Source organism: Alosa sapidissima, chromosome 15 (assembly GCF_018492685.1).
Source record: "Alosa sapidissima isolate fAloSap1 chromosome 15, fAloSap1.pri, whole genome shotgun sequence".
Lineage (NCBI taxonomy): Eukaryota > Metazoa > Chordata > Actinopteri > Clupeiformes > Clupeidae > Alosa > Alosa sapidissima.
The window spans coordinates 7,673,268-7,686,116 of NC_055971.1; the positions used below are offsets into that span (position 1 = coordinate 7,673,268).

The following is a 12,849-nucleotide window of genomic DNA, read 5'->3' on the forward strand; positions in this document are numbered from 1 at the left end:
ACTACCCTTACCATGTTTAGTCCCGCCCACGCTAAGCATTTGCATGTAAAAAGACAAAAGTCACGGAAAACTTAATTTTGTCAAAATAACAATATCACTTCATCAGGCAGTGTTTACTGTCCAGGATGCGTTTAGTGGGATATACAGTACTTTGGACATGGCAAGTTTTCAAGACAATGGGCATTTTTCTATCCTTGCTGGAGAGGCTGCAGAGTTGAACAAGTTGGGAGAACTTTTCTGGCCAAAGTTTGAGTCCTTTCTACGTGCATGGATGGAGGTTGAGTGGAATCGAGGTGGAAAACATGATGAAAGGTCAGAATGCGACTGGGCACTTTTTCTTGCTTGGGTTAGTCGTTAGCTAATTCAATTGTTGTCGTGTAAACAGTTTCACCTCGTCATAAGTTCTCACAAGTACTGCCAGCCACTTAAACTTAATGGAGTTGTGGTAGCCTAATTTTCGGTGGGCAAACGACCACGGAAGAAAGAGTGGCGTCAACATTATCAATGACATAGAAGTGGAGGGCAAAGAAAAAAAATCTGCACAATGGCAGAAAAGGAGACTCATAGGAAAGTATACCGAAGCGTCTCTTTCAAAAAGCTGGAAAGCTGGGGTGCTAATAAAATTCGATCTGGACCCGGAGATCAACCCCACATATCAAAAGATTTAGAGAGCGGTGCCCTTCCCCCTACAACTCTGGAGACAGCAGCCGAAAAAGCGCAGCCCTCGGCGACGCGTACTAGTGTTACTGTGTCAAGAAAAGTTTCCAAAATCTCAGCAGCCAGCCTCTCGACCGCAGAGTTAAAGAAAGGCACTCCTCATTCGATTTCACCCTCCATTCGCCAGCTCTCAGAAAAGTTCAGCGCGAAAACAGGGCTGACGCACGGCTCTGCTTTTGTCAGCACTGGGACTGTGAAAAGTACAACTTTGCCAAGGACTAAATGCAAGGAAGATGAGTGCACACATAATTTCTTATTGGAGGAAAGAGGGGTTTTATCGACATCTACCAAGGATTTAGAAGAGGAGTTGTCTGAGAAATCACTCGAAGAAAAGTATTCAACACAAGAATCGGTCTCTGGATCGGATTCTGACAGAAGTCAGAGACGGTTAACTCGGAAATCTGCGGATGGCTCCGGCGCAGGTAAGCGAGATTATTCTCAAATCACGCGTCACTCTGACAATATTAATAATAAAAATATAAATGCAGAAGACGATGTTTTTATCACCGGTGCTCCAGTTTGTAAGTCTTATAGAGGCTTTGTCTCGGCCCACGGAGATCCCAAACACGTTGATTCATCAAACTGGCCAAGTGTCACGAAAATTAGAGAAATATTTGGAGATAGAAAGCACCACAGGTCGTCTTCTGACGCAGACGACTTAAAATCTGCAGGCCACCAGCATCATTCCTCTAGCTCCAGAGAAACCAACTATCATTCTGACCGCAGTGATCGACAGTCACCCTTGCAGCCAAGAGGAGCTTGGCAAGACACTAGCAGCTCTGACCATGACATTAGCCTGTCCTCCACAGACCGGTACAGTGCTGGTCTGAGTAAAAAAGTGGATGGATATAAAATAGAATCTGTCTCTGGCACTACAACACATCCATATGAGTCTGAGTTTACCAGCGGTCGCAGCTGTCTGAGAAGTGAAGAGTTGCCTGACGTTTGCAAAGTTCAGAGCCCCTGCAGAGGAGGTGAAAACTGGACAGAGAAACTGGACAGTGACCCCAGACCCTCTCCCCCAGCACCACCACCTCGCAGCAGTTCTGTGACTCGCCCTCTGAGGGCCCAACCCTTGGCCTGCACTCAGCAGCAGCTGAAGGAGCAGAGACAGGGGGCAGATCAGCCACAACCACCGGATAGTTTACATTCCACACATAGCTCCTCCAGACCACAGACAGCCCCCTCCGTGGCACCATCCAGCGCACGGTGGAGACTCAGCTCTGGTGAGGAGGAGTACGACTCAGAGGGGCGCAGTAGCAGCACTGGAGGAGGCAGGGACGCTCTCCCGTACGTGCGCAGCAGCGGGGGTATTGGCACCTACTTCTCCCGCAGCAAGAATGACTCCCGGGCCAAGCTCGTCGGCAGGTCATCTGGGAGCGAGGAGGACAGCCCAGCAGCACTAGCCCACAGTCGGGACAACATTCGACGGCGCTCTCTGAGAAAAAAGAAGAAAAGCAGCTGCAGTCGAGACAATGGCGAATCAGACGACAGTGATGACCAGCCAATGATGATGGATCACTTAGAACGCTATCAGCAGTCATTAGACCCCCAGCAATCGGGCAGGAAGTTTGATGGATCAAGAACCAGGCCAAATTTCACAGCATGGGAGCGAGGTGTTCCCTCACCAGGCTCCACTGTCCAGCAAGAGGGCTTCAGGCGGTTCTACAAAGGGGTAGCGGACGGAGCTGCTTCTCCATCAGGAACTTCTCCTGTTTCTGTGGTGTCACGGGTGTCAAAGGTCAACATCCCCTCCTTTCTCTCCAGTCCTGGCGGATCAAGGAGCAGCAGCCGATACTCTAGCACTGAGACTCTAAAGGAGGAGGACCAGCCCCCCAGCGCCTCCTCTTCTGTGATGAGTAAAACTTACCGTGGGAATTTCACCATGTACAGGTCACCCAGCTTTGGTCACTGTGACAATTTTTCTCGTGCCCCTGTTCGTGTCATGCCAAGAGTAGTTCCCAGTTTAAACCCAGGAGATGCAGCTGCAGGAGCACCCGACAACAAAGTGCTGCAACGCTCTCTTAGCAGTGAGAAGGACAAAAATAGAATGTCTATGTCCAATCCAGACATTGCCTCTGAGACGTTGTCTCTGCTTAGCTACCTGAAAAAGACAGACTTGTCAGGGCTGAAAGTGGGGAAAAAGAGTCGAGTTGGACCAGAGACAGGTGTAGATGGAGTCAGCCCTGGATTCCAGACAGTCTCAGGTGCCTCCACAGTATACAGGATGGGCTCCAGATCACACGGGCCACACTCTGGGAGGCCATCTTTAAAAGACCTCACTGCCACACTGAGGCGTGCTAAGTCCTTCACCTACTCTGACAAGACAGCAGGGCGGCACTTCTCACCCAGCAGCCCTGCCTCAAGAAGTTCCTCTGAGCAGCGCCTGGACTGCCAGGGGGACGGAGAGAGGATTGTGGTGTCTGACAGGGAAGTGGAAAGTGATGACTGCTGCACAGGATATAGATATGAAGAGACTATGCCCAGCCCTCTCCATGATCGTTACGTCCAAGAAGCTCGGCAGGTCATACAGGACATTTGTCAGATGGGTGCTGGTGAAGATGATGACAATTTTGGATTTGGAGGTGATGATTCCAAAAGTAAGGAAAAAGTTAATATTGAGGGTGAAATGAAAAAGGAAGATGGAGTGGTGAATGAGAGGCACCGTGAAGTTGCACAGAACAAGGCCATTGAAAGTAGAGGGGAGGAAACCTGCAGTGAGAGTGAGAAATGTCTACAGAAAGGACAGTCTGAAGAAAACGTCTTCTATGATAAGTCTGTAGATGAACTGTCTGGACATGAGTCCAGTTTGACAGATGAAGGAATTGTAACGGAGTCGGAAGCGGCTCCCAGTGGTGCTCCATCATCAGGAAAAGACCTCCTGGGTCAGACACTGACTGTGTGGAATCAGTCTGCACTGTATAAGGATGATCTCCCTGAAGTGACAAAAGAGAAGATTGCGTCTCCTCCACTGCCCAATGTGAGAACAGAGTATGAGGCTGTAGCTATTGGCAGTGAGACCAGCTGCATTAAAAATGTAAACCTGAATCAGATGGAAGCTCCATCAACCCCAAGTGCTATTCGCAGACGAAGAAAGTTTTCCTCTGCAGGCAATAATGGCTCAGATTCTAGTAATGGCAGCAATGGGGAATCAAATGGGGAGTCGGCCTATCGCTCCCTCAGTGACCCCATGCCACACCGCAGGCGTTCCGTGGTCGAGGATGGCGGCAACAACTTCTCAGTTGACAGCAATTTGTTGGGGTCCCTCACCTCTAAAGTGGGGGGCAGCAGCCGCCAAGAGTCGTCTGCGGCAGACCTGTCTGAGTGCACGGGAAGTGCAGCCAGTGACCTCTCTGTCTGCAGTGACAGCCTGCGGGACTACAGCACAGTGATCGAGAGTATTGTACGCGAACCAGGAGCCATGGACAAGGTCATTGACGAGAAGGGCAATGGAAAAGCCGTGAAGAAGAAGAGCTTCAGTGATCCCAGCAGGCGGGGAGAACCTACGATGTTGCTTCCGGAGAGTCAGACCCACCCGAGTGAACCCATCTGTGAACTCGAGCAACCCATACCTCCCTCCAGCAGCGAGCCAATCCTGTCGGAGCAGAGGGACGAGCTGTGGGCACTGGATGATAAGCAGCAGCGCCCATCCCGCCATGGCGGAAGGCACCGGTCCCAGTCAGAACGCGCCTTGCCCTCCCACCTCGACCGTAATGGGGAAGCCAAAACAGACTTCCCCTTTGACCCCAAGCTGGCCGAGGTGCTGTCACCCCGCATGAGTCGTCGCAGCTCCAGGAAGCGCAGCAACAGGACAGCCCAGCAGCAGCTCAGCGAGGACTCCGAGCAGCTAGAGGAGCAGCCAGAGGAGCAGGCCGAAGGCGAGGCGGACGACGAGCTCCCCGAGGAGAACCGGGACCCTGCCTCCTCCCTGCCCCAGTTGCCCCTCCCCAAAGCCAGGCCCAAGCATGTGCGGCATGCCAGCGAGCCTGCCACCTTCGTGCCCATCGTTCCCTCAGCTGCCCTTCCCTCCCAGAGGCAGCAGGGAGTTGGCATTAGTACCCCAGCTCCCCTACGGCCCCCAAAGCAGCCTACAGGGGATGAGGCACCATCCCTGGAGGATGTGACCAAGCAGTATATCCTGAACTCATCTGAGGGGAGCGCAGACACTCCCCCCGTGCCCCCAGCGGCGACTTCATCAGGGGCATCTAGGTCCACTCCAGCCACTCCAACCACCACCACGGAGCCGCAGAGGAAGACCAGTGAGGAGCTGAGCCCTGCACCCCTCAAGGCGAAACCTCGAGTGGTGAGTGAAATCCTTATTGCTTCATCCATCTCTTGTCTGTTAATGGTCATGGTGCGTGCGTGCGTGCGTGCGTGCGTGCGTGCGTGCGTGTGTGTGTGTGTGTGTGTGTGTGATTTCAGTGTGTGTGTTCTGTCTTTGTACTCCTCAGTCTTACAGTATATGATTCTGAGGTTGCAGTGTCTTGGGGGAAAAGTAATGCTTGTGGAGATGTTTAAATGGAAACAGACATGCAGGCTTAGTTGTCAAGCTGAGGTTTCTAAATTGGGGATGAAATTCAGAACAGCTTTTTTTGCATATGGTTTAGTCCTCGTGTTCATTTCATTGCACATACACTGGTTTTATGATGTGCCAAAATGGCTTGAACTGAAGGGGCATTTTGATGAATCATTTTAGGGGAAAACATCAGCCGATTTTTGACAGAGCCAAGACCCCAAGTACTAAAATGTGGGCGCCGGCCCAAATGACTGTGTGTGTGTGTGACTAAGGGTGTGTGAGTGTTTACACCCGTCTTGTCTGTGACACATGGCAACCCAGGATTCCAGGGAGGTGAATTTACGGCCTGGAGGCTCTTGTTTTTGTCTGAACGTGGTCACTGAGTGTATCTGCTTCTGCTGCTGAGAAAATAAGAGACAGTGGTTGGCTCTATACCACTCTTTTTTCTCTCTGCTTTCTGCAGCTTTACCTATTAGTAAGGCTTTCCTAGGGCCGTGTGCCTCTTGCTGCGTGCTACTTACACACCCATGGATGCGTTGAAGGCCTCCCATTCTCAAAAGGCTCAGCCCAAAATTTCTCTCCAAGCTCAAAATTAGCAAAAATGCTACAGCGTCACAGTGTGAACTGAAACAGTGAGTCCATAGCATTCATAGCGTAGCATACGTATTTCCAATGAGCCCATCTTGGCACTGCACAGATTAGCATTGTATTCATGGCGACAAAAGAGGCTGTGTTATGTATTGTTTGCCTAGCAGGAGCCAAGAAGTCATAATGCAGTGTTGGCAGGCAGGTCTATGTATGGTTGTCGGGAGCCCCTATTCCAGCTCCTTTTCCGTGTGCTTTTCCCAAGGGTTTGTTGGAACATAATTATCCGAGGCCCATTTTTGGCCTAAATGTTTTGATTTTGCTCATACCAGTGCTGTGGTGTGGCGACAGCCCGGCCTGACTGACAGGAGCCTGGCATGAGTTTGGAAGTGCTTGAATTCCTTGTTGGTCTTTTTTTTTTCAGACTTGAGTCATTATGAAACACACAGCAGGGAAAAATGCCTGTTCTGCTTCAGCATTCAGCCCTGATAATTCATCCTAATTCGTGTCCTGGCCCCAAATCATCCACAGCGTGCTCAGGACAACACACTCTCTCTTTCCCACACACACACACACACACACACACACACACACACACACACACACACACACACACACACAGAAGGGGGGGAGTGTTTGAGGGAGAGACAGACCTTCATAACCACTGTAGCATTGAGAAAACATAAAATGATGACTGAATTAAATCTGTTTCCAGGCTTTGCTAATACTGTAGCGTTTATAGCATTTGATATTTGTCCTTGATGTTTAGGCTAGCTGTTAGTCTTGTATAAAACCAAATTTTATGTTTCTTTTTACTATTAGCTGCTACAGTGTCACCCGGTGCTACACAAACTGTGATTTGTGATCTGTGCTCTTGGGGGCTGCTTTTACCTGCATGCTGACAGAGAGAGTGAGTGAAAGGCTAGACTCCCCTGCTCTTAGTGACAGATGACAGGTGATGACAGATGGTGTCCTGGTGAATAGTAGTGATTACGGTAATATGACTTAACCTCTCCAGAGAAAACTCTCCCTTGAAGGACTTAATGAGTGTTTTGGTGTTAAGCTAGCAGGATGAGCTGGCTGTTTTATCACCCCCTCATTTAAGCTAACGCCGGGGTGTGCTAAGCCAGGGCCTGCCTACCACCAGAACTTCTTTGTTTTCAGCTGCGCTCCTCAGCCTGTGTACTGTTTAGGCGTAGATGACAAGCTGCTGGTTTAGCACTTTCCAGGGCTTGTGAAAGAAGCGCACAAGGATCTGCTGCCAGAGCTGTGTACACACCCAAGTTAATACACCCAGGAGTACACACGCACACACACACACACACACACACACACACACACACACACTCTGATGTACATACAAGGACTGGAGTGGGAGCAACAAGGGGATGAAGGCCTTTTATGAATTAGAGTTGCACAATACTTCTCCTCAGCTACTTATGTGAGAGAGGGATATCTCAGCTGGTGGAATTGGGGCCTGAAGTGGACATACCCCAATGCACACACACACACACACACACACACAGTTTACACTTACTCACCTTTAACAACTTGTATGTACACCAACAACAGTATGAATTCAGTTGGGACTGCTTATCCAATATCCTTAGATGAACCCTAATTATAACTCTGAGGACTGTGTCTGTGTCCATGTATTTGTGTGTATGTGTGTCTGTGTGTAGCTATGTGTACAAGAGGCCAAGGGTGAGGGGGTGGGGGTGTTCCTCTCTATTAGTGGGTGAAAAGCCCCAGGAATGAGCCCAGTGTTTAGTGGGGTTTTGGGGAACAAAGCGCTCCACATGGGGGAATGGTCCCAGAGCACCACATGCCCGTTATAATGGTGTGGTGGTGAAAGAGCATCCAGGATTAATATAACACTGTGTGTGTGTGTGTGTGTGTGTGTGTGTGAGTGAGTGAGTGAGTGATTTCAGTGTGTGTGCGTGCAGCTTATGCTTTCTGTAGCTAATTTTCAGCTGTGTTACTTTCTGCATTTTCAGTAGTGCATGCTTATCTGAGTATTTTCTAATCATGCATGTCTTTATGTACACTCTCAGAGGGCATGCACTTGCTCTGTCTGCCTCAGCGATCACCTGCTCTCGCAGGTTTGGTTGAGGTAGCTAAAAACACAAAATCTGGCCAATTCAACTCCTTCTGACACCACATTTTTGAGGTTCAGACAGTGTGGAATTTGCACCCTATTCATAACAGAACTGCCCACAGCTTTTCGGCTAATAGTTTGTTAAACATTGCTACTCGCTTTTGCTAATTGCTTTTTTCCGGCTCATTTTTTTTCTGGTTCGTTTTTAGTTTTTTTTTTTAAAGTCTGTATTCCACTTGGGAAGGAACTGTTACAGAACGTGTGCACTTGGACAGAAGACGGCAGAGGAAATGGCAACAGTTATGCAACTACTGGTCGGTGACCGGTTTGTTTTCCGCTCCTGCGTTCATGTCCTTCGTGCCAAACATTTAGTACCATTTCAAATGGCCGTTTCAAACAAGGCTTCTTTTGGACATGAAGTCTAGTGTAGAAGTGGGATCACAGGGATGCCTTGTTGAATATGTTTGTTTGAATGTGTTTGTGTGCACTGTCCAAAACCAAAGCAAACATGCACACACTGGACCAAACACACACACACACACACACACACTGCCTCTGTGAGTGAATGCTGTGTGTAGGTGCATGACGGAGGGGCGTGCAGCCCTGCAGACTGTCCAACTGCAGCCTGGCGTGCGCGCTCTGACAGCGCCGCCTGATCCTGTGCAGACAGGAAGCGCCGGGCTCAGGAACAGGAAGTTGTTGTGGTTACTAATGCGTCTGATAATAGCCAGCGAGCCGTGGTCCGCTCCGCTGGCCCGCAAGCTGTGTTTCGGGCCAGGCTTAAACAGGCCAGGCCTGGCCAGCAGTGCCAATCTCCGAGCTCCATGGCCAAACACAAGCCCTTAATTGAATCCCAGAGAGCACCACAGGCCCTCTGGTGGTCCTAGACTGGATCGGTCCAGTCTGTTAGTGTGTGTGTGTGTGCGTGCGTGCGTGTATGTGTGTGTGTGTGGGTGCGTGTGTGTGTTTTGATATTTCAGTCTGTGTTTGGGAATGCCAGACGGATGCTTTGATGCTGCTGTGCCTGGCGTTGCTGTGTTGTGTTAGGGTGAGGATTAAAGTCTTAGTCTAAATGAGGACATGTGTCCACTGTCCACTCATGTTTGGAGGGCTGCTGCTGAGAGGGACCAGCCATGTCTGTCTCTTTTGGAACATCGCCTGACGTACAGTATGAGTGTGTCTGTTTGATTGTGTGTGTATGTGTGTGTGACTCTGTCTGGAAGGAACACTAATATCATACACCTGTTTTGTGTGTGTGTGTGTGTGTGAGACTCTGTGTGTGTGTGTTTGCGTGCACATATGGGAGAGAACGGGAAAAATCTGATACCTGTCAGCATGTATCAGGTGCCAGCCGTTTGAAAGTGTCCCTTTCTACAGAGGGACGTCCCCCAGCACCTTGTGCTATTATGTCCTTCTCTCCTGCCCTCCTTTTGCTTCTCTGTGTCTCTCACACGGCTCTGCATGTTAATGTCTTACAGGCATCTCAGAACATCTGTTCATAAAGTATCCAATGTTTTGTTTGTTTCAGAACTTTCATTTGAGAAAAGAAATTCGATTTTATTTTAGATGGACTAGTAGAACCTGCAGACTTTGTATAAGAAGGGCAGCTCTGCAGTCTTGGTGGAAGTGCACTATTCCTGGGTAGAGCTAAAGACAAGAGCTCTAAGCTCTAAGAACAAGAGCTTCTTTCCCTTTTGTGGAGAAGAGCTTTCTTACTTGACCCCCCCACCCCCCCTCCCCCATTCTCTCTTACTCTCTCTGCCCCCCCCCCCCCCCACACTTCTCCCCTCCGATACCATCCATTACGTTTTTCACACTCCTTTTCCACTCAAAGGACATGCTTCTAAAACTCCCTCACTTCTCTCAAATGACTTTGCCCTCTTTTTTTTTTTTTGAGGATCGTTCTGAACAGGAAGCATTGCAGGGAGATGAGGTCATTGCCTTCATGCTTCTTAAAATGAGATTCATCCCAGATATCAGGTACAGCAACAAGGGGGAGGAAGAGAGAGAGGGGGAGCGAGAGAAAGAGAAAGAGAGGGAGAATGTGTCGGGAGGAGAGACCTCCGAGATATTGGCCAACTGAGAGAAAAGAACTAGGAAAGGTAGAACATTCCACAGCTCGAGAGGACCGTCTGCCATCATTGACGGGAAGCAGAGGGGCAAAATGACGAACCCGGGGCTGATGAACTGGAAGACCATGGGGAGAGGCGGCGAGAGAGCGAGTGGGAAAGAGCTCTCTCACTCGTTCCATGTTGTTTTCACTTAAACAGGCAGGAGGAATGTGCCCTATCTTCCCTTGTGTGCTGTTGCATAATGGCTGAGGCCGGCCCAGAAGGACGGGTGTCTTTGAGGGGGAGAGGGCTCCTCCGCCGCCGCTGGGTCGGCCAGCACTGGCGCGAAGAGGTTTAAATTTAGAGCTCCGATGACATGACATGGCTTCTGTCATGGTGATGGGCTGCCTTTAGCTGGAACAAATACAACGTGGGGTTTGACAGAGTGCCGCTCTTCTGCAGTGTGTCAGAGCGCTGTTTTCTCTTCCTCTTCCTCTTCCTCTCTCACACTGAGCCTGAGGAGGTGCAGGGGTGCTCTGTTATTCATTACACACACACACACACACACATACAAACATATGCATGAATATATTCATTGAAAGATTGTTGACCTCACTGTATAAAACAATTAGACCAATTTCAATAATGTAAGTGCAGAAGTTTTGGATAGAGCCGCCCTGGCCATCCACCAGTGGTGTGTTCATATTAATGAATGTTAACATTGTAAAAGCCTGACCAGAGCCCTCAGCTGGGCTGTGTGTGGGGTGCTGTTGGACGCCAGTGGCAGCTCCAGAATGGAGTGGGGCTTTTAGTCTGAAAGGTGTTTGGCACTGAAGTTGTGTATTGGGGTGCAACAGGAGAAGAAGGATGGGGTGAGAGCTGGTGGAGAGAGAGAGAGGGAGGGAGGGGGCAGATTGAGGCGTGTCTGAGGCCCTGATGGAGGCGGTTTATGTAGCTCTGGGCAGAGAGCTCTCTGTTTACACTGCAGCCCATATTATTTATTTCATTAATCAGACCACCCGCGAGGAACGGGCTCAGAAAGCCTCCATAGGAACACACCACTTTTTCTCCTCTCTCTCTCTCTTTCTCTCTCTCTCCCACACACTCTCTCTCTCTCCCCCCATTCCATGTTCCATTTGGCCTTATTTTCTTTACCAGCCCTCTCCGTAACCCCCTCTCCAGTCCTCCAACTTTTAAAATATCTTCCCTTTAGTTAACCTTTAGCCGCTTTGTGCCGACGGTCTGCTAATGGCGCGGTGCGCGGAGAGCCAGTAATGTTTTCTGTTCCCGGGCTCTGAAACCCTATATGCCGCTGATGGCGAGGCCCTGCGCTCCCTCTCTGCTGAGGTCACTGGGATTGTACAGAGCAGCGGCGGGCCAGCGCTCCCTCTCTTCAGGGGGAAGTGCATTGTCTGTCGGAGAGCCAGGGCCTGGCGGAGGTGGAGGAGAGAGAAAGAGAGAGAGAGAGAGAAGGAGAGAGAGAGAGAAAGAGAGAGAGAGAGAGAGAGAGGAGCCAGCGGGTGGAGGCTGCTCCTCGGCAGGCAGGCAGGCAGGCAGGCAGGGGTGGACGGAGGTGGCCACCGCGCTGACTAATTTGTGAGCGGGCCCTGTTTGGGTCGTGCGTGTTCACGGTGTGCTTGGAGACGGCGTGTCGTGCAGATAGCACAAATACGTGGCCGGGGAGCCCTGTGATTCTAAGGGCCGCGAGCCCTGCTGCCAGATTTTGCTGCTGCTGCTGCTGCTCTGCTAAGCCAACATGCGTGTGTGTGTGTTACATACACTGACCATACATTTGCGTGTGTGTGTGTGGGTGTGTGTGTGTGATTAGGTGTATGTGGAAGTGTAAGTGTATGAGGAAAGCAAGAGAGTGTGTTCTTGTTTGTGGTCATCCTCCTGACAAGCTCACCATTTTGGAAAGCTGTATCCATACTATAAGAGGAAAGGGTCTGTTTCAGTGTACAGCCTTAGTCTTGGCTGTCTCTCAACACTATAAACTTGGCTGAAGCCCTTTACTGTGGTGTCTGTATATGGATCCAGTCATACAGTGACAGACATGTAAGTGGAACACGAAGTTGTTTTGACTTGTTATTGATTTCGCTTCGAGTCATTTTTTTTTAAATTCTGTATTCATTTTGCCAACACTAAAAGCCTTGTTCTTTTATGCACTTTTCCCCAACGTTTGAGCGTATGAATAATGAGCTCGTGTGTGTGCATGTTTTCGAGGCCGACTCTGAGATCCACGGTGAGTGCTCTTGTCTGAAACATAACCCAGATAAAGAGGAGAGATTGCGCAGGCAGCTTTCAGGAACTTTTCAAGAACGAGCTGACATCGCTCGAGAGACGGGTCCTCGCTGGCTATGACATGAAAGAGAAAAAGACGAGAGCCTCAAATGGCCCCAAATCACTTCACTCTCCCTAGAGTAGCCCGGGTCAGCAGTGGAGAGAGATGAGGGGAGAGGAGAGGGTCTTTGTTCCATTGTGACCGTCTCCTGATTCAGTGTCCTTTTCCAGGGGTTGAGCACAGGCCCAGTGACACAGACCACTCCATGAGAACAGGGTCGGGGAGGAGGGTCGAGGGCGCGGAGGGGGGGTCAGTGGGTTGGACAGGGGGGACGTTGACGGGGTGGGGGTGGGGAGAGGGGGTTGACACAGCGGCAGGCAGGTTCAGCGTTTCCCATGGCATCCCTGGCACAACTCCAGAGTGGGCCTGCCCAGGGTCAGGCAGAGGAGGGAAATGGGCTGGAAAGGGGGATTGATGGGGACTGCCCCTTTCTCTCTCACACTCTCTCTCTTTCTCTCTCTCTCTCTCTGTCTGTGTCTCTCTTTCTCTCTCTCTCTGTGACACACACATAAATATATCTCACACACACACACACACACAC

General features: G+C 50.2%; 1 protein-coding gene across 1 annotated transcript in view; it reads left to right on the forward strand.

Moving 5' to 3' along the window:
- Nucleotides 1-69: 69 nt before the first annotated feature.
- LOC121683675 (rho guanine nucleotide exchange factor 17-like) overlaps nt 70-12,849 on the forward strand; it is a 77,021-nt gene continuing 64,241 nt past the window's right edge. The window contains exon 1 of the mRNA XM_042063409.1: nt 70-5,020. Coding sequence (XP_041919343.1) covers nt 545-5,020 — 4,476 coding nt within the window. The 5' untranslated portion in view covers nt 70-544. The remainder of the gene's footprint in view (nt 5,021-12,849) is intronic.